Source organism: Dermochelys coriacea, chromosome 20 (assembly GCF_009764565.3).
Source record: "Dermochelys coriacea isolate rDerCor1 chromosome 20, rDerCor1.pri.v4, whole genome shotgun sequence".
Taxonomy (NCBI): Eukaryota; Metazoa; Chordata; order Testudines; family Dermochelyidae; genus Dermochelys; species Dermochelys coriacea.
This window is the reverse complement of record NC_050087.2, coordinates 3,653,270-3,677,384: the sequence shown is the minus strand read 5'-3', so window position 1 is coordinate 3,677,384 and position 24,115 is coordinate 3,653,270. Positions and strand designations below refer to the sequence as shown.

Here is a 24,115-nt window from a genome sequence, read left to right as displayed (position 1 = left end):
GGGGTGGGAAGATGCTCAGGCTGGGGAGGGCAGGTAATGCAGGGGCTGGGGGGGATGATGCTCTGGTGCAGGGATGGGAAGATGCTCAGGCTGCGGGGGGCAGGTGATGCAGGGGCTGTGGGGGTGATGCTCTGGTGCAGGGGTGGGAAGATGCTCAGGCTGGGGGGGGCAGGTGATGCAGGGGCTGGGGGGGTGATGCTGCAGGGCTGGTACTGGGAGGGGGGTTGTTCTTGCTGCTGGGTCCAGCCCTGCCTGACTCTGGCTCTCTCTGCCCCAGGACAGGACCCCCATCTCCTCCCCCGAGCAAGCTGCTCCCCACCACCCCTCCTTGGCATTCCTGGCAGCCGCGGTGGGACCCTCCTCTGCGGACTTCGCCCCAGGTGGCCCCGCTGGGATGTTTCAACTCTGGAGCAACGAGGTGCCGGCCAGCTCTGGGCTGAGTGCCCACGCCATGGCCTTCGGGCTGCCCAAGGCCCAGTACCCCGGGCACGTGGCCCCGGGCTCCCACGAGCTGCCCCTGACCCCACCGGCCGAGCACACCTGCTCCTTCGAGCTGTCGCCTGTCAAGGTCCTGGCTCCCCAGGGGCCGCCCGGCTCCTCCTACCACTTCCCCGAGGCTCAGGACTTCCCCAGCTTCTTGCAGAGCTCCAGCGGCATGACCCCCCGGCCCCTGGGCCCCGGGCCCCCCAGTGCCCCAGCTGCCGCCCCCCCAGGGGGCCACACAGAAGATGCCCCCTGGTGGAGCCTGCAGCAGCCCACCCCGGGCAACCTGCCCGCCTTCCACCTGAGCCGGCCCCTCATGCTGGGGCCACAGGCCCCGCTCACAGCCCTGCTGCACAGCTCCCCCAAGGGGCTGCTAGGCCCAGCCCGGCGCTGCCGGCGCTGCAAGTGCCCCAATTGCCAGGCGGGCGCCGAGGAGCCAGGCAAGAAGAAGCAGCACGTGTGCCACCTGCCAGGCTGCGGGAAGGTCTACGGGAAGACGTCCCACCTGAAGGCCCACCTGCGCTGGCACGCGGGCGAGCGCCCCTTCGTCTGCACCTGGCTGTACTGCGGGAAGAGCTTCACCCGCTCGGATGAGCTGCAACGGCACCTGCGGACTCACACGGGCGAGAAGCGCTTCGGGTGCCAGGGCTGCGGGAAGCACTTCATGCGCAGCGACCACCTGGCCAAGCACATCAAGACCCATCAGGGCAAGCGGCCCAAGGGCAGCGGGGCCCAGCTGGGCACCATCAAGCAGGAGTGAGGGGGCTGCGGAGGTGGCGGGGGCCACAGGGAGGGATGGCGCAGCTGCTATTGGGGACTGAGACCTGCGGGGGGGAAGGGAAACACCTGCGGGGGAAGGGAAACTGAGGCACACGCTCCCAGACACATATATAAACACTCCACGTTGTGCGCACACAATTCACACACACAGCTGGAGACACATGGCAGATGCAGGAGGCAGCGTGGGTCCAACCTGGGACCTTTCATGCGGGAAAGGCCCCAAATCCGGCCGCTCAGGCCAGCTGGGAATGTTTCACCCATAGGAATGTTCTGAAAGATCCCAGGTGGCCCTGATCACACAGCCCAAAGCGCTTGGTTCCTCCAGGGTGGACCCTAGCATCCTCACGGGGCCGGGTGGGTTTTCCCCGGGCAGCCCAGACACCCGCGGCACAGCCAGGGCCATCCCTCTCCATGGGAAACTTTGAGACTGTCGCCGTGAGATGCTTGGAGTTTGGCATTTCCCAACGGAAAATGCCACCCTGGGAAAACTTTGGGTCGAAGAGACACCCCCACCCCCAAGCACCCCAGACACCTGCAGAGATGCTTCCCCCCCCAAGAGCACCATGGACACCCACAGAGATGCCCTCCTGGAACACCCCAGCCACACATGGAGACGCTCCCCCAAAGCACCCCAGACAACCTCAATGATGCCACCCCAGAAACCCGTGGAGACACCCCCCCCAAGCACCCCCAGACACCTGCAGAGACATCTCCCCCAGAGCACCCTGGACACCCACAGAGATGACCCCCCCAGAGCACCCTGGACACCTGCATTGACACCTCCCCCAGAGCACCCTGGACACCCATGGAGATGACCCCCCCAGAGCACCCTGGACACCTGCATTGACACCTCCCCCAGAGCACCCTGGACACCCATGGAGACACCCCCCTCAGAGCACCCTGGACACCTGCATTGACACCTCCCACATACACCCCCCAGAGCACCCCCAGACACTCGTGGAGACACCTCCCCTGGACACCCATGGAGATGCCCCACCCCAGAGAACCCCAGACACCCACAGAGATGCCCCCCAGAACACCCGGACACACCCGCAAAGACACCCCCAGGAGTGTCTCAAATTTCCACAGCCGCTCCCACTTGAAAAGCCAGTCATTGTGACCCAGGGGGCGGGGATGTGGGGACCCCCTGCCCCCAGGCCTCCTCCCTCATGGCTCTTCACCAGGAATGATGGAGCGGCCAGTACTGGGACCGCTGGCCCAGCTGGAGGCTCAGGGTGTGTGAGGGGGTTGGAGGTGGCTAGAAGACACACAGCACTGAGACCCCCTGTCCGGGGGGGGGGGGGGGGGCTGATGCCTGGATCCCAGAGTGAACAAGGGGCAGCTGCCAAATCCCCCTTCCCCCGCTGGGGCCCGCGCAGTCACTGTGACACCACAGCGAGCGAGGTCACACACATGCTTCTGACATCAGTATGGGAGGGGCCTCAGGGCCAGCGGGGAGGCGGGGGCTGGCTCCAGGGGGCTGGGCTGCACCCCTGCCCCATGCGCAGTGCTTGACACCCATTAAATGCCTGATACCACCCCAGGCACTCTGGTTGGTCCAGTCTCTAGGGCCCCAGCGGGAGGGAGTAGGGGGGCACCCCCCAACCTGGCTGAGATGGGGTCACCGCCCAGAGAACAGGGGGCAGCCCTGGGGCACTGTGAGGCACCACCAGAATGCGGCCACCTCTGGGGAGGGGGGCAGCACGGGTGAGGGGCTGAGCCCACGTGATCCCCCCGCTCCCACCCCACCAGCACCATTGGGGGGGGGACGGAGGGTGCTGAGCCCACATGGGGGTGAATGTCAGAGCAGACCCCCCCCAATTTGGGCCCACAGGGGGGAGGGCTGTTTCAGGGAGCAAAGTTGGGAGGGGGAATCCAGGAATCCCCTGGAGGGGGCTCATTCCTGGGGGAGCTGTGGAATCTGAATGGGCCAAGCCCCAGCAGGTGGGTAAACACCCCCCCATCCCCAGGGGGAGGGGGAGCTGGCCCTTAGATCTGATCTGTCTTAATGTCCCCCCTGGGCCATAAACAGGAAAGGAAAGCCCCCCCACCCATGCCCCTCACTCTCAACCCACAGCCCTCACCCCTTACTCCCATCCCTAGCCCCCATTTGATGCATGGGCCCCTGTTTAGCCCCCGCCCCTCACTCCTGACCCACTGCCCCCGCCTCAGCTCTGCCAACACCCCATACCCCCAACCTGCAGCCCCCCACTAATCAACACCCTCCAAGCTAGCGGCTGTGAGGGCAGTCCCTGGGGCTCAGGGGGCCCATCCTGCTGCGGCTTCTGTCTGGCAAAGCTGGGGGCCCACTCCATGGCCTTGCCTGGGGCACCCTGCTGCCCCTGACCCCCGGAGCTGGCCTGACCCTGCCAGGGGCGTCAGCATGAGGCAGCGATGCCCCCATGTCCTGAGCCCCGGGGGGGCCCATGGCCCCTGGCTGCAGAGCCCATGCCCCGGAGAGGGACCTGCCCCACACAGGTGCGAGCCCTGCACAGGATCTTGCTCCTACCGCTGGGGGCTGCCCCCCAGAAGTGCAGGAGGTGCTGTCACCCCCTAGAGGCCAGGGCCTTGGGGGCTCCAATTTCAGCCAGTTTTTCCCCATTTGATAAACCAAAAACTTTATTATTAAACAAAATTCCCCTGCTCCCCGCCCGGGGCCCGGCAGCATGCATATACAGGGGCCTGCAGGCCCGGGGGGCAAGACCCCCTGGGAGGTGGCCCAGGGGGGACCCACATTACATTCCCTGGTCCAGAAAGGGGGCCTGATTCCCATGGGAAGAGGTGAAACCTGGGAGAGAAGCCGCCTTTGGGCTGGGCAGCTGGGCCACGCCAGAGGGTCAATGGGGGTGGGGGATGTTGCAATCTCTGGAGCCAGAGATGGGGGGGCAGGAGGGGGAGGGCCCTGACAACCTGGGGATGCTAAACATCTCCAGGGAGCAAGGGGGGGACATCTGGGAACACCGCCCCCCATAAAGCAGGGGCTGCAGCTGGGGGTCAAGGCGATGGGGTCGGGGTCTGGCTGGGTCCAACCCAGCTCCCACGGGACAGAGGCACCCTCCCCATCTGTCCAGAGCCACATTTGCCCCTTCCCCAGCACCCCACTGCCGAGCCCCATGGCAGTTCCGTGCACTGAAGGGTCCTGGGTGGGGGAGGGGCAGACCCCCATACCCCCTCAGCACGAGGGTCCTTGGCCAAAAGGAAAATGCTCAAGGTCACGTCCATGGTCCCCGCCTGGCTGCCCCTTCTCCTGGGGTTGGGGGGCAGCATGGGGTGCGGGGCCCCAGGTCTCCCCAGCTTCACTCCTGTCTCTGAGGGGGGACCCAGCCGTTCCTCGCGGGTCACTTCCTGGACTGTGAGGGGCAGCACCCTCCAGAGTCCTCAGAAGGGGGTGGGTCACAGCTCGTCCTCGTCGAGTTTGGCTAGCCGGGCGCTGGGGGAGTCGGAGCCCAGCTCAGGGGGCGGGCAGCTTGCCCCCCTCAGGGCCTGCCAGGGACAAACATAGCCAGAGTCAGCACCCCATCCCCAGCCAGACTGGACCTGCCCCCCTGCACTCCCCTGCCAATCCCAATGCTGAGGAGCACTGGCCCCTGCTCCCCAGAACCCACGGTTCCCCCCTAGCACCACCAGTCCTCAGCTCCGAACTCACAAGAGCTGACCACAAACCCCCAGTGGACAGAAACCATTGAAGTGAGGCTGCAGGTCGGAATTGGGGGCATTAGTAGTGCTGGGGGGGAGCCCAGAGCTGGGATAGCAGGGGGGCTGCGGGTCAGGATTGGGGAGCACTGGTAGAGTGGCGTGGGGGAGCCCAGAGATGAGATAGCAGGGGGCTGTGGGCAGGGCCGCCCAGAGGATTCAGGGGGACTAGGGTCTTTGGCGGCGGGGGTCCTTCCGCTCTGGGTCTTCGGGGCACTTCGCCGGAGACATGGAGTGGAAGGACCCCTGCCGCCGAATTGCCACCAAAGAAGAAGTCTGACCCCCACTACCGAAAACTCTTGTGGGGGCCCCTGCGGGGCCCGGGGCAAATTGCCCCTCTTGCCCCCCCGGGCAGCCCTGGCTGCGGGTCGGGATTGGGAGCACTGGTAGAGTTGGGGGGGAGCCCAGGGCTGGTAGCAGGAGGCTGCGGGTCAGGATTGGGGGGCACCGGCAGGACCCAGGGGGACGATATTGCAAAGCAGGAGCAGAAGAGATGTTCCCTGGCGAGCCCCCCTTGCCCCAGCCCCCCCCGACACCTGCTCCCCCCGCCCCAGCTCCAGCCGCGCAGCCCTTATGGAGCTGTTCCCATCACTCACCCCAGGGGGGGCTTGCCTGGCTGGGGGCCCCTGGGGAAGTTGAGGCAGACGTGTGCCGGGGAGGCCGTCCTGGGTGTGGGGGAGCTCTGGCTGCGGGCAGGCTGCAAGGGAAGGGCAAGGAGAAGTGGACCCAGGAGTCCTGGCTCAGGGAAGGGGCTTCCCCAGGGCTGGGCCCCCCTAGACCCTGACCTCAGTCCCTGCCCCCCACCCCCTTATCTCAGCTAGGGCCCCCCAGACTCCAACCTCAGTCCCTGCCCCCCATCTCAGCTGGGACGCCCGGGCCCCATCCCCACTCCCCAGTCTTCCCAGTACCTCAGTGGGTGGTGGGCGCAGGTGGCTGCTGGGCAGGAAGAGCGAGGGCAGGGAGGAGTTGTAGGGACGGAGGCCGGGCCCCATGTTCCTGTCGATGGAGGCAGAGGAGTGGGGCCGCAGGGGGCCGCTGCGTGGCGATGCCCTTGGGGCCCCCACCCAGCCCAGGCTGTGGGACTTGCTCTCCCGCCGCTGGTACTCGATGGGCGACTGCAGCGCTGGGGGGGGGGAACCACACGGGGCATCATGTGACACACGGGGGCTCACACGGCGCGCGGGCCCCACACGCCTGGGGCAAGGGAGGGTCCCACGTGCCGACACCCCCTGGGGGACGCTCCCCTCCCCTGCGCATTCTGGGACCCTCTCACCCTGCAGGGCCCTAGGGCAGGGCAGATAAGGGGGGGAGGGGAGAAAGTGCAACCCCGGGGGAGAGGGGGCTAGGGCAGCCCTGGGGATGGAGGAGGGGAGGCTAGGGCAGCCTGGGGGGGCTAGGGCAGACCAAAGGTGGGGCTGTGGGTGGGGCAGCAAAGGGGCAGGGAGGGGCCGCGGCAGCCCAGCAGCAGGGTGGGGAGCTTGGGCAGCCCTGGGGATGGGGGAGGGGGGCCTAGGGCAGCCTGGGGGAGGATGGGGCAGCAAAGGGGAGGGGGTGGGGCAGCCCAGGGGGCAGCCTGTGGACAAGGCAGCCCAGGGGCTGAGGCGGGGAGCTGGGGAAGCCCTGGGGAGAAGGGGGGGCTGCGGAAGCCCAGGGGCTGCAGGGGTGGGGGGAGCCGAGGCAGCCCTGGGGAGAAGGGGGGCCGGGGCAGCCCAGGGGCTGCGGGGGGGGAGCTGGGGCAGCCCTGGGGAGAAGGGGGGGCACCTACCGTTGAGGAAGTCGCGCTGGGTCTCCAGGATGTGGCTGATGTCGGCCGCCCAGGCCCGGGTGATCTCAGGGGCCGCGGCCTGGAGCACATAGCGGAGGCTGCTGCGGTCGGCCCCCCGCGACGTCAGGGCGAATTTGCAGGGGTCGTTCTCCACCCCCTCCTCCAGCCCCAGGCAGCTGACCTGCCGCAGGGAGCCGGGCCTGAGCGGGGAGCCAGCCAAGCCCCCCCCCCACTGGCTGCCCCCTTCCCGCCGGGGACCTGGGGCCCATGCTGGAGCGGGCCGGCAGGGGCACAGCTGCGGGTGCTCAGTTCCCCTCGAGGGTACCCTGGCTCTGGTCCCAGTACCCCTGGTGCAGAAGGGCAGGGGGGGCTCCCAGGTGTGGGTCACAGGGCAGGGAGGGTGCAGTGGCAGGGGGCGACCCCCAGGCGTGGGTCACAGGGCAGGTACAGTGGCAAGGGGCTTCCCGCTCCCTCGCTTTCCCAGCTCTCCTTGGCAGCTGTCCCTGGGAAAGATGCCTGCGAACCCAGCTCTGCCCCCTTTGCTGTGTGCGTGGGGTGGGGGAGCAGGTTCTGGATCTTGTCACACGAGATGCCCCCAGGGCTTGAGCTCGGGGCTGGGCACCAGCTTCCAACCACCTGGGTCTCACCAAAGGGGGTAGGAGGCTCCTCTGAGAGGTGGGACTTGCCTGGGTGGGCGGAGCTTCCTGAGGCTAGGATGGGGTGAGGCCTGCTAGGGGCGGGGCTCTGTGGTGGGGGCGGGGCCCACCAGGGTGGAGCTGCATGGGTGGGGTGTGGTCTTCTAGATGTGGGATGGGGCCTGCCAGGGGCGGGCTTCATGGGTGGGGGTGGGGCTCCGTGGTGGGGGCAGGGCCCACCAGAGTGGGGCTCCGTGGGTGGGTGTGACCTACTACACATGGGGACGGAGCCGGCCAGGGGCGGGGCTCCACGGGTGGGGGTGTGGTCTGCTAGAGGCGGAGTCCCCCTGGGTGGCTTGCCAGAGGGGGGGCTCCATGGTGGGGGCGGGGCCCACCAGGGTGGAGCTGCATGGGTGGGGTGTGGCCTTTGGGAGGTAGGGGCGGGGCTACCTGGATGGGGGCGGGGCCTGCCAGGGGTGGGGCTGCCAGGGGTGGGGGCAGGGCCTGCCAGGGGCGGGGCTGCCTGGGGTGGGGGCGGGGCCTGCCAGGGGCGGGGCTCCATGGGTGGGGGCGGGGCTCCCGGCGGTACCTTGATGCTGCTCTTGAAGAGGTAGGCGGGCGCGGCGAAGGCCTTGCGCCGCTCCAGCGGCTCGCTGAGGATGACGAGCTGCTCGAAGAGGAAGACGCGTCGCTCCCGGCAGCGGGGCAGGAACCCGCCGTCCTGCTCCGTCACCCAGAAGGTGTCCTGCTGCAGCAGCTTGCCCTGTGCCGTCAGCTTGCCCTGGGGGGGCGGGAGGGAGGGGTCACGTGGGGGCCAAAAGCCCCCCCCTTCAGCCTCTCCCAACTTCCTGTCACCCCTCCTGCGCCCCACCAACACCTGACCCACCCTGCCAGCGCCCCCACCTGACCACACCCCCCAGTCCCCCATCAGCACCCCACTCCATCTGGCCAATCAGGGAACAGCCAGGGCCCCACGGGACCCACTGGGGTGCTCAGGTTCGGATCCCAGCTCCAGGGAAGCCTCGGGGGAAATTGGTGCCCCGTGGTGGCCACTCGGCGAACAGGCGAGTGGGCAGAAAGCAGCCAAGGTCTGGCCCAGCACCCTGGAATATGGGCAAAGAGCCATGGAGCCCCCCCCCTCAGGGGACATGGATCCTGTAACTCCTCCACCTCCAGAGGGCACAGACGCCCTAATCCCCCCCACAACCCCGGGTCCCAGAGTGCCCCTGGGGGGGCCATGGCAGGCTGACAGCAGAGCCACCTCCAACCCCCTGTGGTGGGAGACAGTTACTTGCCCCCCCCAAGGGATCCCAATGCCCGGAGCTCAGAGGAAACACCCCCCCCCTTCGACTCCTACCTCGAAGCCCTGCAGCCGCCCCACGTTCATCATGTCATTGCACCGCTTGGGCACGAAGCACATCACCTCCACGGCTTTCTGCGAGGCAAGGGGGGGGTGAGAGCCAGGAGAGGCCCTGGGCCAGGCTGGGGGCAGCCAGGCGTCTCGCACCACCTTGGGTGGCAGGAGCTGCAGATACTTGGGGCTGCGAGTCGGGAGTGAGGGGCACTGGCGGAGTTGGGTGGGTTTTCCCCAGACTTGCATCCCCCCCACACACACACACTGCTCAGGTAATGACCCAGTTGCTTTCATTTTCGCAATGGGAACTGAACCAACCCCAGGATGAACCCCCCTGGCAAACACCCGCCCCCCGATCCCCACGGAGACACACTGCCCCATACCCCCCAGTCCCCACAGAGATGCTGCCACGTGCCTCCCAGTCCCCATGGAGATGTGCTGCCCCATGCCCCCTTCGGTCCCTACGGAGATGCTGCCCCATGTCACTGTGGTTCCCATGGAAATGCTACCTGCTGCCCTCTCCAGTCCCCATGGAAACGCTGCCCCATGCCCCCTCTAGTCCCCATGGAGATGCTGCCCTTGCCCCTCTGGTCTCCAAGGAGACACTGCCCCATGGCCCCCCGGTTCCCATGGAAATGTTGCTCAATCCTCCCTGACACTGCTACAGGGTTGGGATGGTGCATTTGCAGGGAGCGACCCCTAAGCCCAGTGGTGCCTTGCTCCAGGCAGAGGCTTGTGGGCCGGGCGCCCCCCACCCCCGGCTCTTTCCATCCCTACCTCGAGCTGCTCCGTGTCCATCCCGGCCTTGCTGTAGTACTTCAGGAAATCCTGGGACGCAAGAGAAAAGGGACTGGGGGATGGGGTTCGACTCCAGATCCTGGATGCGATGGGAAAGGGGGTGCCGTGCCCCAACCCCACCAAGGGGCTGGTAATGGCCCCAATTAACCCCCAAGCAGATGGCGTCCCTCCTAACATGGGCAGAGGAAGAAGCAGATGTGCCAGGGCAGGACGCCAGGGCAGGGAGTCTGGTTCAGAGCCACCCTGTCCCACGCGGCTTGCAGGGCTGGGTTCCCAAGACACTGGGTTCACTGCTTTTTACACTGAGCCTTCAGAAGAACCCAGAGGGGGTGTTTGCGCTCCAGAAGGGGCATCACAGAGACATTGGGCTGGCTCTGGCGTGGCGCGTCCCCAGCCCTGGGCAGCAGGTTGTGGGCGGCTGGCTCTGGGGCGGATTGCCCCCGGCCCTGGGCAGCCTGGTGTGGGCGGCTGGCTCTGGGGCGGAGCATCCCCGGCCCTGGGCAGCAGGTTGTGGGCGGCTGGCTCTGGGGCGGAGCGCCCCCGGCCCTGGGCAGCCTGGCGTGGGCAGCTGGCTCTGGGACGGAGCGTCCCCGGCCCAAGGCAGCAGATTGTGGGCGGCTGGCTCTGGGGTGGAGTGCCCCCGGCCCTGGGTAGCCCAGCGTGGCCAGCTGGCTCTGGGGCGGAGCGTCCCTGGCTCTGGGCAGCCCGGCGTGGCCAGCTGGCTCTGGGATGGAGCGTCCCTGGCCCTGGGCAGCAGATTGTGGGCGGCTGGCTCTGGGGCGGAGCGTCCCCCGGCCCTGGGTAGCCCGGGGCGGGCGGCTGGCTCTGTGGTGGAGCGCCCAGGCCCTGCCAGACCTTTCTCACCTTGAGCAGCAGCTGGTATTTCATGATCCTCTGCACTGGCTTGATCAGCAGGTCGTTGAGCTGCAGCCTGTGGCCCAGCTCCTGCTTCAGCTCCTGGGGAAACAGAGGCAGCAAATCAGCCCCATGGTGCCCCACCTGGCCCGGTGCTGCCCACCTCCAGGAGGGTTGGGAGGGGCCAGGCTGGGCAGCAGGGTGGGGGGCAGACGGGGCAAACTGGGGTTCTGGCTGGGGCAGTAAGTGGGGGTGGGGTCAGACTAGGCAGGTTGGAGGAGACTGATGGGGTGAGCTGGGGTCCCAGCTGGGGGAAGGAGGAGGGGTTGGATATAGCAAGGTGGGATCCTGGCTTGGGGAGTGAGGTTGGAGGGGGGCTTGGAAAGGGTGAGCCAGGACAGCAAGAGGGTGGGTCAGACAGGGAGAACTGGGGGAGCAAGGCAGGGGTCAGATGGGGCAAGTTGCACAGGGTGAGGGGAGGAGCGTGGGGCAGGTTGCAAAGGGCGAGGGAAGGGTGGGGGGGGTCCTGTGATGAAGCGGGACTGTTCTTAATGTTTCCTCTGAATATTGTGGGTGTGTCTCAGTTTCCCCTAGGCAGTTCTTAAGTATCTAGGGGGTGGGATAAGGGTGTATGATCGTTGCAGAGCCCTAGAGGGCAGGTGTGGGCAGGGGTCTGGACACAGACAATGGCCGACACCCTGTTTCCTGGCACCTGATGGCCTGGCCCTTCCCCCCTGCAAGGTGAGAGCTAAAGGGTGGGAGAACAAAGGACTCAGGTGACCTCCTGGCCCGGGAAAGGGACAAAGCCCAGAGGAGTGGGGGGGAAGGAGGGAGGGGGAGGAGCTGGGGGGGCTGGAGAGAGTTTCAGTTTGGGGCTGGCTGGGGACGAGGAGTGAAGTGCAGACGGGGTTGTCTGGCTCACTGCCCCCCAAAATGGACCCAGCTGAGGGGTCCTGTTCTCTGCACCTACAAGCTCTGTGTTAGACCATGTTCCTGTCATCTGATAAACCTTCTGTTTTACCGGCTGGCTGAGAGTCACGTCTAACTGCGGAGTTGGGGGGCAGGACCCTCTGGCCCCCTCAGGACCCCGCCTGGGCGGACTCGCTGTGGGAAGCGCACGGAGGGCAGAGGATGCTGAAGGCTCCGAGGTCAGACCCAGGGAGGGGAAGCCGGGGGAGCTGTGTGTCCTGCAGACAGGCTGCTCCCAGAGAGGAGACTCCCCCAGAGTCCTGCCTGGCTTTGTGGGGAGCAGTTCCAGAGCATCGCCTGGGCACTCCGTGACAGGACCAATGGGGGTAACCAGCATCCCAACTGTGGGGGGCAGTCATAGAGGGGCCAGATGAGGAAGCCGGGGTCCCCTCACCTCAAAATAGGAGTCGATGTACTCAGAGACAATGTGCTCCGATTTGGGTTTGTTCTGGCAGTAAACGACGTACATGTGCAAACGGCGCTCCTGGAAGGGAACGGGGAGCAGATGACAACGGTCCTAGGCACATGCCAGCACACGCCAGAACATGCCCCACAGCATGAGCACACACCCCAACACGTGCCAGCCCATGCGACCACATGCTACGTCACGCTAATACACGCTGGAACATGCTCCTGTGTCTATCCCCGCGAGGGGGTGGCTGATGCCCGGTGCGACCTGCGGCAGCCCCCAGTGGAGCCAGCATGCCCAGCAGTTACGTGCCCACAGGAGAGGTGGCAGGGCCCCTACGGCACCATATGGCAGCCAGCCCCATGGCGAGCGGCCCTCGTGGTGTGGGGCAGGAGGCAGGGGAAGGGCAGCATAGATCAGGGGCGGGGCCCTTTTGGTGTGACAGGGCAGGACCTGGGCCCCATGGCATGGCGAGGCAGAGCAGTGGGGAGATAGGGCAGGGCCTGTGGGGCGTGATGAGGTGGGGTCCTCATGGCATGGTGGGACCTGGGGGCAGGGCCCTGGCAGCATGATGGGGGGGGGCATGCCAGGGTGGGGCTGGGCGGCAGGACCTGGTGGCAGGGTAGGGGTGGGGCCTGGGTCAGGGTGGAGCTGGGGATGGGGCCAGGTGGGGTGGCTGGGCTGGGGGCAGGGCTAGTAGTGTGGGCAGGCCTGGGGGCCTGCTAGTGGTGGGGCTGGGGGCTGGTGGTGGGGCGGGGCCTAGTGGCAGGATGGGGCTGATGGTGGGGCTGGGGGCATGGCCGGGGTTAGGGCTAGGGCAGGGCAGGGCCAGGGGCAGGGCCCGGTGGGCTGGCAAGGCAGGACTGGGGGTGGGGTGGTGCTTGGGGGGCAGGGCAGTGCCAGGGGCAGGCTGGCGGGGCAGGGAACATGCAGCGACACCCGGGACTCACGTGCTTTACAAAGAGCTGCGCCAGCAGGTCCGGGTTGTGCAGACATTTCTCCAGCTCTTTGAGGAAGTAACTGGGGGGGGGGGGCAGAGAGGGCTGAGAACCATGGGACAGACCCCCCCCGACCCTCTGTCCCCCCAGCCCCTCAGGCAGCTGGGTATGCCAGGGGCCCAGCGGGCATGCGAGCACCACAAGGGGCCACATCTGGGAGAGGGCAGAGCAGGGCACCGGATGGCTGGAAGCAGGGGACTCGCCTGGTGCCCGCAGACGTCTCCCTGAACCTTCCAGAGTCCGGGCACCCCTCTGCAGGGGGCAGAAGGGGGGGGTCGCTGCAGAGATCTCTTGGGGGTGCATCTGTGTGCCCCCCCAGCCTATACGTGGGTGTGGGGAGGCAGCCAGCCTGGTCCTGGCAGCACAGGGAGACCCAGCCCCTGGGACACAGCGCGGGGGGGGGGTGTCTCTGTGATCCACGGGGGGAGCGTCCCATCCCCTGACTCACTCCTTGTGCCAGTCGTAGATCTGGTGGATGTTCCCGAAGATGATCTTGTCTTTGCCCTCCATGTCCTCGGGCACGCCCCGGGCACGCATGGTCGCCATGTAGCCCTGGGGGCAGGAGGGGCGGGTTAGCGGGGAGCTGCTGCTGGGGGTACATGGGGTGGGGGTGGGGCTCTGCTGCTGCCCAGTCTGGGGTGGAGGGGTAGGACTCCTGGTGGGGGGGATGGAGACCCCGGTGGGAGGTGCTGAGCCAAGGGAGAGGCTTCTGCTCACCCCAGGGAGGGTCCATGTTCCTGGGGCAGAGCTCTGGGGCTGGGGGGGGGGAGCTGGGGGGAGGCACTAGTCTGTGGGGGTTACCCGGCAGGGTCTAGGACTGGGCAGCCCTGGGGCTGTGGGGGGCTTCCCAGGGAGGGGGGCCCTAGGGCTGGTGTCTGTCCAGAGAGGGGGCCCTGGGGTGAGGGGTGCTGTTCAGGAAGGGGGGCCCTAGGCTGGTGGCTGTATGAGGAGGGGAACCCAGGGTCTGTGGGCTGTCCAGGGAGGGGGACTCTGGGGGGGTTCACACCTCCACTATCTGGCCCAGGTCCTCCACATACATCTTCTCCGTCTCCACGAGCTCCGTGAGGACGAACCTGCCCACGGGAGGGAACGGCCAGGTCTGAAAGCGGGGAGGGGACGCGGCCCCTTGTGAGACACCCCCCTCCATCCTCCCCGTCCCGCCCTCGGCTGCCAGGGGGGATATGCCCCGGCCCCCTCCCAGCTCAAGCCCAGAGCGATGCCGGGGAGGGACCTAGGGTCGAGGTCGCTCCCAGCCCTGGGATCCGTCCCTAGCAACCCCTGCAATGCTGGGGACGCAGCCTCTTCTCCAAGCACCCCAGGACCCCTCAGGCCTGCCCCTGGCACCCACAGCCCTGCCCCTGCCCGCTGGCACCCCCAGCCAGGAACCCTGTCCCTACTCCCTGGTACCTCTACCCCCATCCCGGGCACCCACAGCCCTGCCCCTGCCCGCTGGCACCTCCCAGCCAGTAACCCCCATCCCGGACCCCGGGAACCTCCCAGCCAGGAACCTCCATCCATACGCCCGTCACCTCCCAGCCAGGAACCCCATCCCAGATCCCCTGGCACCTCCACCCAGTATCCCCCATTCCGGACCCCTGGCACCCTCAGCCCTGTCCCACGGGCGCAGCGGCTCCACTTACATACTCTTTTCTAAGGCACTCTTTCTCTGCTCCTCACTCGTTCTCTCTTCCAGGGGGTGCCCGGGGAGCTCTTCAGGGTGGGCCGGGCTTTGGGGGTCACTGGGGACATGAAGAAGGCTGGGGCCCTGCTGGAAGGAGGGGAGACACAGTTAGGGGACACAGAGCAGCCCTGCCCACTCCCACCCGGGCATTGGCAACCGGCCTCGAGGCTGCTGGGCAGAGAGCCCTGGGAGACCCTGCAAGGTGGGGGGCGCAGGGGCCCGTGGGGAGCTGGGCCAGGGGTCCGGCACCTCAGTTCTGTGTGTCAGGGACAGAGCTCCCCCCTCAACAGATGAGTTGGTGCCTGCCCTGGAAAGGGCCCTCAGTGGGGCATGGAAAGCTCTGATCACCTCCCCACAGCACCGCAGCCGCTGAGTCTCCCCCCCCGAGTCACTTCCCCCGAGAGCCAGGACGGGGCAGGAGGCACCTCCCTTTCTAATGCGTGCGCACAGGGGCATGTCTGCATGCACAATGGGGTGTGCCTGGGGGGGGCATTTCTGTGTGTGTATGAGGTGTGCGCGAGGTGTGTCTGCGTGTGCACGGGGTGTTCATGGGGTGTGTCTGCATGTGCACGGGGTGTCTGTGGGGCGTCTGCGTGTGCTCGGGGTGTGCGTGGGGCATCTGCGTATGCACGGGGAGTATGGGGAGGTGTCTGTGTGCATTGGATGTGTCTGCATGTGCACGGGGTGTGTGGGGGAGTGTCTGCGTGAGCATGGGGTGTGCCTGCCTGTGCACGGGGTGTGCTTGGGGTGTTCTGGGTGTACATGGGGTGTTCTGCGTGTGCATAGGGCATGTCTGCCTGTGCACGGGGTGTGCATGGGGTGTGTCTGTGTGTGCGCACGGGTGTGTATGTGGGGTGTGTCTGCGTGTACAATGAGGTGTGCATGAGGAGTGTCTGCGTGTACATGGGGTCTGCATGGGGCGTCTGCATGTGCATGGTGTGTACATGGGGAGTGTCTGTGTGTGCAATGGGATGTGAGAGGGGTGTGTCTGTGTGTGCACAGGGTGTACATGGGGAGTGTCTGTGTGTGCAATGGGGTGTGTCTGCATGTGCAGAGGTGTGCACGGGGCATGTCTGTGTGTGCATGGGGTGTCAGTTGGCGAGGGGACTCCTCTGCTGTGGGGGCACATGGGGTTGGGATCTCAGGGAATCCAAATGGCCAGAGATGCAGTTTCCATAGTAACTGCAGGCCCTGCATGGGATGCCCTGGGAACCGAGACCCTGTAGATTGGGGGCCGGGGCACAGTCACAGGGTGGGGGGGAGGGGATGTCAGCAGACCCACCTCGGGCATCATGCCCCCAGGAGCATTCCAGAGCCCCCAATCCCTGCTCCTGCCCCCCAGCCCCTGGGGAGGGTCCCTCCACCGTGTGCAGTAGTGGGGAAGTCCTGCCGGGTCCCAGCCAGCCTGGCAGCACCCTGGGCAGGATCAGGCCCTGCGCGGGTTAAACACCCCACAGACCGGGACTCCTGGGAGTCAATCCCCCAAGGACCCCCCCCCCACCAGAGTCAATCCCCACAGCGAACCCCCCCAGTGGCTGGGTTGGGCTCTGCTTCTCCGTGCCCCAACTCCCAGCCGCGCTTGGTACCAGTGGGGCAGGATCTGGGGTTGGGGGGGTCATCTAGCCCCAGCGTGGCACCCGAGCAGAGCCTGGGAAGTCACCAGCAGTGGTTCTATGGCTGGGACGGGACAGCCTGGCGCCCGTGTGGGGGCTGCCATAGGTGGGTGGGGGACTGGCCCCTGCTGGGCGAGGAGGACCCCCTCCCCTTACATGACTCAACCTGCCCCCCTGAAGAGAAGCAGGAACAAGCCCCCCCCCACAGCCTGCCACCCACTCGGGGTCTTGGCACCCGCTCCAGAAACTCAGCTCTGTGCCAGGCGCTGATGGAGTGGCGTGTGTGTGGGGCAGGGTGGGGAGTGCCCCGCAAGGGGCAGCAGCGTAAGAGGCAAGGCGTGTGCCCAGCTCTGTGGGGGGAGCACCAACGCCCCTGCTCGGCCCCCAGCCCCTCTGGCATCACTGTTAACCCCTGGCGTGGGCGGGAGGCTCTCAGCTCAGGGTGCCCGCTGCAGCGCAGAGCCCCAGGGGCAGTGAGGGTGACCTGGGGACAGGGGGAAAGGGATGGGGAGTCTCCCGCAGCGCCAGCCCCCGCCCCCAATGCCCCCTCCTCACCTGTGTGTCTGCCTTTGCGGTGCCGCCCTCCAGCAGGCTGCACAGCAGAGCCAGGTCCGGCAGCCGCTCGCCCCCCGAGGGGCCCAATTCCTGCAACACACCGGGGGCGGGGGTCAGATGGGGACTGGGGCTGCAGCTCTGCCATGGGGTTGGGGGGGCTCAGTTTCTCCTAAAGCAGGATGGGGGGGACTATACCCCCTGCCCCTGATCTCCATGATCCCAGTGAGGGAGACCTTGAGGAGGGAGGAAAAGGGGCTGGGGGAAGGGGGACAGGGCCTGCAGAGAGGGTGGGGGACTTGCAGAGCATGTCCCCTACCCCCACAGACCTCACTTTCCCTCGGGGGGTCAGGTGCCCCCCCACGGGAGATCCCCTGTTTTCCAGGGGAAATTGAATTCAAGAGGCTGTTTTCCCAGCCAGAGCCTCAATGCCCACCGGGACAGCGGCAGGGGCACCCCCAACCAGGGGGCAGATTGAGGGCACTGCGTGTGTCCTGACACATCACTAGCTCCCTGTGCCACCCCTGGAACTGCTAACCCAGAGCTTCCCTAGACCCTGGGCAAGCCAGCCCCCCACCTCCCCTGGCAATGTTAGCCCATCGCCTGGCGCCCCAGCCCTGCGGTACCAGTCCCTTGGCATCACCAGTCCCTACATGGGACTCAACCCCGCCCCCCATGGCAGTGCCCAGCCTCTGGGAACCCAGCCCATGTTGACAGTGCCCAGCCCCCGGGAACCCAGCCCCTCATGGCAGTGCCCAGCCCCCAGGTGCCCAGCCCCTGGGAACCCAGCCTCCATGGCAGTGGCCATCCCCACCCCAGTGTTCTCACCGTGCCCTTGGGCTCCCGGAGGGCGGCGAGGGGCTCGTCGGCCTTGCCCAGCAGCCCCAGGTCGATGCTCTTCCTCTCCTCCTGCCGTCCGTGCCGCCTGCCCTCGCCCCCGCGCCGGGGCCGACCCTCCGGCTTCCGCTCGCCCTTGGCCAGGCTGCCGGTGCTGAGCTTGCGCACCGGGGTGGTCAGCCACTTCTTGAGGGTGCTGACGGAGCGCCGGGAGCCGGGTGAGCTGGGCGCCGAGCCGGACGAGGGCTGGGGCTGGATGGAGGCCACCGAGGCCGAGATGCTGCCATCGCTGCCTGCCACGGAGTAGGACTCTGTGGGGGGGAGAGGCTGAGGGGTCAGAGAGCGGGGCAGGCACAGGGTGGGCAGGAGGGTGGGTGCAGGATGGGCACGGGGTGCGCAGGATCCTGGCATGGGGGAGAAGCTCTGGAAGAGCGAGGGCTGACTCTCCAGGTGGGGTGGGGGGATACTCCGTGGGGTGTGGCATGGGGGGATGTGGAGGACCAAGGGGCACCCCCAGCGGGCATGGAGGAGAGGGGCACACGGACATGCTGGGGGCTCTCACATGAGTCCAGAGGGGATCCTCCGGGGGGAGGACACACACTGAACAGAGAGAGTGTTCGGGGATCATGCCCCAGGTGGCTTTGGAGGGTGCCAGGCGGGCACAGAGGGGGCTGCTGTGGGCGGGTCCGGCTGGCAGTGTCTCTCCAGGCCCAGGAGAAAAGCCAAGTCTCTCTGGGGCCCGGTTGGCGGCGTGGGATAAAATGCTTGAGAAGGGCCCCTGCTCCGGGACGACCCAGGCCCTGAGCTGCCCGGCTGGAGCCGGCATCAGCCCCTGGGTTTGCAGCACAGTGGGGTGACACAGACGGCCACGGGTCCAGGCCCCCATCCCTCAGCCCCACAGCAGGGAGCGCTGGTAGCAGGGCAGGGGCTACTGGGATTTACTTAGCCCAGCTTGAAATCTAATCCCCTCTATTCCAAACAATTCCAGCTGCAGAACGGAGCCGGCGCCGGAGGGCCCTGGCACGTCGGCTGCAGCCATGTCCTCTCTTTCCTGCAGACCACCTGCAAAGCCCCCTGCCCTCCCCGCAAGCCCAGGGGGAGGGGTGGGGGAGGCTCTTCCAAAGAGCTCACTTCCCAGGGCTCAGGGTCCTTGGGCAAATCAGGCCCCAGGGATCGGGGCCTAAAGTGCAGCAGAGTGAGCTCTTTGGATAATTGGGTCCAGGGGTGCGTGCAAGTACTAGTGTGCACAAGGACATGCGTGGGAGTGCAGAGGTGTGTGCGTGAATGTGGGCATTCGCATCAGTGTGCGCTAGGCTGGGGGTTAGAGAGAAACATGAGAAGCAATGAAGCTCCTTTATGGCACGAGAGAGGCAAAACCACAAGAGCCACCACGAAAAGCACCAGCCAGTCAGGAATCTGAGCAGGGAGGGGGGCTTCCAAGGGGGGCCTGAATGCAAGCCCAGAGAGCTGGGGATCATTTGGATGGAGCTGTGGCTACCTGAAGAGACACAGTAGAAAAAGCACAGGAACATGGCCCTGAGGGCAGCCTAGAGAGCGTGAGAGCTTTTGCGCACAGCGCTGGCTGGGAAGGGGCTTTGGATGAGGAGCAAAGCACCAGCCTCCTGCTGTTTGATTCCCGCTGGCTCCGGGGAACAGGACTTTGTCCATATGCAGGATTGCACCAAAGATCCCAGCTGCGATTCCTCCCCCGACCGGAAACAACCTCCCCCCCCACACCTCCTCCCACCTCACCCACGCACCCCGGGATCGGCACCCGCCTCCAGCCCATTTTGAACCCACACTTTACCCAGCAGGGGAGCCTCATCTCAGCCCCACCTCCTGGGAGGGACCTCCCCAAAGCAACTGAGCTGGGGAAGAGAACCCCGGAGTCCGAGTCCTGGGTTCCCAGCAGCGCCCCCTGCCGGCTGTTTTGGGGAAACGGGGACATGCGTTCGAGAGGCACGAAACATCCCCTCCCGCTGGACCCCCCGCATTCCCTCCCCTCTCTGAGGGAGACCCTTCTCCTGCCATCGCAGCCGGGTGCCCAGGGCGCTGACCCTGACGGGGCCCGCTCTCAGCACAGCTATCAGTCAGCAGCAAAGCCTGTAGAAGGAGAATAGGGGGGAGAATAGGGGCTGCCAGGGGGGGCATCGGGGACCAGCCCCCCTCCCCTGGGGCATCAGGAGCTGCCCCCCCCCGAGTTTGTCCCCATGCGCCCTCCTTGGCCAGCTTTCTGCCCCCATGGCCCAGCTCCTGGGAGCTCCCCCCCGCGCGTGCCAGGGGAGGGGCCGTGCGCCCGCGGTGGGACGTGCACAGAGAGATTCTTGGCAGCGCCGGTGAGCGGCCGCCCTGTTCCACCCGCTGTTCCCGGGGCGGGGGGTCCGGGGGCTGAGTCTCGGCGCAAGCAGGGCCGGGCGGGGGAGGGACAGGGGATTGTGTGACTTGAGTTGGGTTCTTTATCATTTCGTTCTCTTTTAAAGACTCTTAAGGAGCCCGGGGAGGATGGGGGGGGCGGGGAGGCAGGGGATGGGGCTTTGGGACCCTGCTGCAAACTGGAGGGGACTGGGACCGGTGCCCCCCAATGGGGAAAGGTCCTGTACCCCACTCCCTGCCCCCTTGGGCCAGGCAGTGCCCTGCCCCAGGGGCTGGATCAGAGCCAGCGCCCCCTAGAGGGGATGCTCTCAGTAACGTGCGGGATCCCTGCACTGACCAGCTCTTCCTAGGAAGCCCCGCAGGGTGGAGCTGGTGCCCGGTGGTGCCAGGGCTGAGGTGGGGGAGCTGCAGTGCTGGGGCTCAGGCTGGTGCGGAGCATCGCTGGGACGGCAGCCAGGCGCCGGGCCAAGCAAAGGCAGCTGCGTTCGCTGTTTCCCCAGCCCTCCTGTGCCCGGGCTGGCACTGGGCACCGGGCTCCATGTGCACAGGCCTGGCAGCAGGTGCCAGCCACGTCCCAGGACGGGCAGTGCTCAGCTTAGGATTTACTGAGCCCCGGGGACAGGCCTGTGGGCTGAGCAACCCCTGCTACTGGAGCCCGGAGAACCCAGGAGTCCTGGCTCCCAGCCCTCTCCCCTGCTCTAACCACCAGACCCCACTCTCCTCCCAGAGCCAGGGGTAGAACCCAGGAGTCCTGGCTCCCAGCCTCACCCCCTCTCTACAACCAAAGGGGGATGAGCAGGGCACATGGCCGAGCTCAAAACAGAGGGTGCTGAAGGCCCCCCTCTGCAGCACCCCTGGGTGGTGAGGGGCCATGTGGGGCCTTGGGGGGGGCAATCTGGGAAGACCCCCGCTAACAGGAAAAGGCTGGAGGGGGAGTCAGGTCCCTGCTGCCCTTCCATGCAGGCGGGGAGGTGCTGGAGTGAAGGGGGGACTCCAGGCAGCAGGCGGGGTGGCGCGAAGACCTGCCCCACACTGGAGCCGGTCTCTGGGGGAGGGGCTCCCAGGTGGCAGCCAGGGGGTTAAGTGCAGGGCTCCCCCCCCGCCACCCGCCCATCCCAGGATCCTGCCAACATTTCCCCCATTACGCTCTGTTTATTTTAATGAGGCTGACCAAAAAATGTTGATTTTATTATTGTATAAACAGGCTGTATGGGGGGGGTCGGGGGGGCAGTAAAACCAACCTGGGTGGAAGAGAATTGGCCAGGGAGTGGGGGCAAGAGACCAGAGAACTCGGGGTGGGGGGGAGCCAGCTGGGGGGACCTGGGGAGATCAGTTCGGGGAGGAGCCAAGGAGCTGGGGGGCGTCAGCTGAGGGAGGAGCTGGGGGTTGGAGGGAGTCAGTTGGGGGAGGAGCTAGTGAGCTGGGGGAGGAGCCTGGGTGGTGTCAGCTGGCAGGACACAGGGAGATCAGCTGGGGGAGGAGCCAGGGAGCGGGGGGGAGGATGGGGGGGCCACAGGCACAGAAGCGCAACTGCCCTGGGTGGGGGGAGCTGGGGGGGATCCCACAGGGGGAACTCGGGCCAGCGTTCCCCAGCACCAGCTGCAGAAACAGGACGGACCCTGATGGCCTCTCCCAGCCCCAGGAAGCCAGTGACCCCCTCAGAGCTCAGTGCGATTACGCTGGGACCCCCACTCACCTAGCCATGGGGGGAACCCAGGCCTGAAACAAGGGAGGGCTGCAGGTTGGGAGGGAGGGGCACTGGCAGAGCTGGGGGGGCGCGTCGGGAGAGAGGGGCACTGGCAGAGTTGGGGGTGGGGGGGCGCGTCGGGAGTGGGAGGCACCGGCAGAGCTGGGCAGTTTGCTCTCAATCGTGTTAGCTCCGCACCTCACAACCCCCCTCCACCAAGCTACCCGGGCTCACCGGGCAGCCAGTCCCCCCCCCGGCTCCAGGCCCCGCTGCACCGGGCAGCCGCAGAGCTTGGGAGCAACAGGACACTACTGCTGACTCAGCGAGTTTGCCGGGGGGGGGGGAGAGCTGTCTGTGCTGCGCGCGCGCTTCCCCCCCCCGTGAGCTCATCCCTCCCACACAGAGCCCTCCCTGGGCATTGGGAGCCGAGTCCTATGGTGGGGGGGGACCCTGCGAGGGGGCAGCTGGGGGCTGTCCAGCAAGGCATGGGGGTGGGCTGGCCAGGGCTCGCATTGTCCGAGGTCACAGCAGCTCCATTTTGGGATGGGGGGGGTTGCACCAGAGAGACCTGGGGGTGCTTGGGCCTTGAGCCCCAGGACAGGTCCTGTGGGGCGATCAGGTGGGGTCCCTGGGGCGTTCCCCAGGGCTGGGCCCTGCCCTGCTGGAGCCCCCTGGGGGAAGTGCTGGTGTGACCGGCCCCTCCAGGGGAGCTGGGATCTTTGGACCAACTTGGTGGTGGTGGGGGTCTCCAGATTTCAGGCCAAAGGGGGCAGGTGTCACCCCACAGAGGGGTCGGACTCCTGCCAAACAATGCCAGCAGGAGCAACTCGCCAATAAGAACCCGGTCTGGCAAGAGACCCTACAATAACAGAGCAGAGCCCGCAGCCCTGTGCCCTCCGGCAAGCTGCCAACAAAGGATCCCAGTCTGCCCAGTCCGCCCAGTCCAAAGCTCCTGGGAGACCCTACAATAACAAACCAGTGTCTGCAGCTGCAGCGCTGCAGAGGGACCCTACAATAATAAAGTAGCATGCACAGTCCAGCACTCACGAAGCACCTGACAATAACAAGCCTCACTCTGAGGAGACCCGACAATAACACACCAGCTATGACTGGGGGGGTAGAGAAAGAATTCTCCATAACAAAAGAGAATTTCAGTGCCAGGTTTCTGAGGGGACCCTCAAGCCTGAATGAGGGAGAGGTCTGCTGCGCTGGGTGCATCTGGGGGGTGGGAACAAGACAAAGTGTGGGCCCCAGGCAGGGGTTAGGGTAGCCATACACTGAGCAGAGCCCCACCCCACTTCCAGACGTGGGGATAGGACCCAGGAGTCCTGGCTCCCAGCCCCCTCACACTCTAACCCCATTCCCCTCCCAGAGCTAGGAATAGAACCCAGGAATCCTGGGCTGAGAGTTGCCCCATCTCTGCTCTCATCTCATTCTCTACCATTAGGCAGGTGAAAGCCCTGCTTGGCGCAGCCAGTCGCCCACCTGCGGAGGGAGAGGGCGCAAGGTGGGGGTTGAGGTCAGTGGGTATCAGGGGCGAGAGGACATGGATGTCCCCTGCTTGGCACCAGCTGGGGCGGGCAATGTGGGGGCTGGTGACCGGAGAGCTTCTCTCTCCTGGCAGCTTGGCTGGTGCCCTCTCCCCTCACACTGGGTCCCCAACACCTCTACATCCTGTCCGACCTCCCCTCCACCAACCCGGGACACCCCCTGGCACTGAGACACCCCCCCATGACTCCTAGCACTGGGACATTCGGCCCCATCCCGCCCGCCCGCCAGTGACCCAGGCCTGCGAGGAAGGGGCAGAGGTCCTGGCAGTAGGGGCAGCTGGTCTGCACCATGCCCCATCAGCCCGCTCTGCCCTCAGGCTGGCCAAGCGGGGGCGCTGTCGAGAGACACAGCAATGGGCTGCATCTCCCAGGGAGGATCCCCTGGGCTGGGGGCCCCATTCCCCCTCCTGCCCCGACCTGGGGGTAGAACCCAGGGATCCTGGCTCCCAACCCCCACTGCTCTAACCCCCTAGCCCCCACACCCCCAGAGCTGGGGTGGGACCCAGGCATCCTGGCTCCCAGCCCACCATCACCTTCTGACCCAGAGCCAGGAATGGGACCAAGGAGTTTTATTAATGTGCCCCTGCAGTGGGGGCGGGGGCTGGGGATTGAGGGGTCCCACGGTCTCCCCCACCAGACACATCTCTGGGGCCTGGAAGGAGTGTGCCAGAGGTTGGATCATGGAACAGAAAAGGACCCTCATGCCCCAGGCACAGGGCCACTGGGGACGCAGGCCTCCCCCCCGGCCATGGGGTCACTGGAGATGGCCCCCCCCAGTCATGGGGTCACCCAGGACATGCACCCCCCCCAGCTCTGCCAGTGCCCCTCAATCCCGACCCGCAGCCCCCAGCTAGCCCAGCCCTGGGCTCCCTCCACCCCCAGCTCTACTGATGCTCCTCAACTCAGGGAAGAGCAATCCCCGGAGAAGGGGGGGGGCGTGGCGATGCTGCAGGACCCTCACCCCCAGCCTCGGCTGGGCAGCGCAATGCAACTGAGTGGCCAGAACAGGGCGTCCCCTACTGGCCCTTCTTGGAACTGCAGTGCAGTCTGGGCTCCAGGCCGAGGTGGGGCTCAGGGGTACAC

At 66.5% G+C, this 24,115-nt stretch overlaps 2 protein-coding genes across 13 annotated transcripts in view; one reads left to right on the top strand and one right to left on the bottom strand.

Annotated features, from left to right (window-relative positions):
- The first annotated feature begins 380 nt into the window (after nt 1-380).
- On the top strand, nt 381-1,243 carry LOC119845998 (transcription factor Sp5-like). The gene has a single exon (XM_038379056.2). It carries the CDS (start codon nt 395-397, stop codon nt 1,241-1,243), a length of 849 nt encoding a protein of 282 aa, XP_038234984.1. The 5' UTR covers nt 381-394.
- A 2,634-nt stretch (nt 1,244-3,877) lies between these two features.
- The window catches only part of ARHGEF25 (Rho guanine nucleotide exchange factor 25), a 28,700-nt gene continuing 8,462 nt past the window's right edge, over nt 3,878-24,115 (bottom strand). For 3 of the 12 annotated variants that reach the window (XM_043506568.1, XM_038378733.2, XM_038378736.2), the window contains 15 exons: nt 17,414-17,733; nt 16,589-16,678; nt 14,380-14,507; nt 13,746-13,812; nt 13,188-13,291; nt 12,692-12,761; nt 11,727-11,816; nt 10,373-10,465; nt 9,488-9,538; nt 8,714-8,791; nt 7,946-8,137; nt 6,722-6,902; nt 5,865-6,079; nt 5,553-5,653; nt 3,878-4,746 (listed from right to left, as the gene is read on the bottom strand). In XM_043506568.1, coding sequence (XP_043362503.1) covers nt 4,740-4,746; nt 5,553-5,653; nt 5,865-6,079; nt 6,722-6,902; nt 7,946-8,137; nt 8,714-8,791; nt 9,488-9,538; nt 10,373-10,465; nt 11,727-11,816; nt 12,692-12,761; nt 13,188-13,291; nt 13,746-13,812; nt 14,380-14,507; nt 16,589-16,678; nt 17,414-17,733 — 1,787 coding nt within the window. In that variant the 3' untranslated portion in view covers nt 3,878-4,739. Of the gene's footprint in view, nt 4,747-5,552; nt 5,654-5,864; nt 6,080-6,721; nt 6,903-7,945; nt 8,138-8,713; nt 8,792-9,487; nt 9,539-10,372; nt 10,466-11,726; nt 11,817-12,691; nt 12,762-13,187; nt 13,292-13,745; nt 13,839-14,379; nt 14,508-16,588; nt 16,679-17,413; nt 17,734-24,115 lie in introns of those variants that run through there. The other 9 variants (XM_043506569.1, XM_038378734.2, XM_043506570.1 and 6 more) reach the window with 7 other exon arrangements.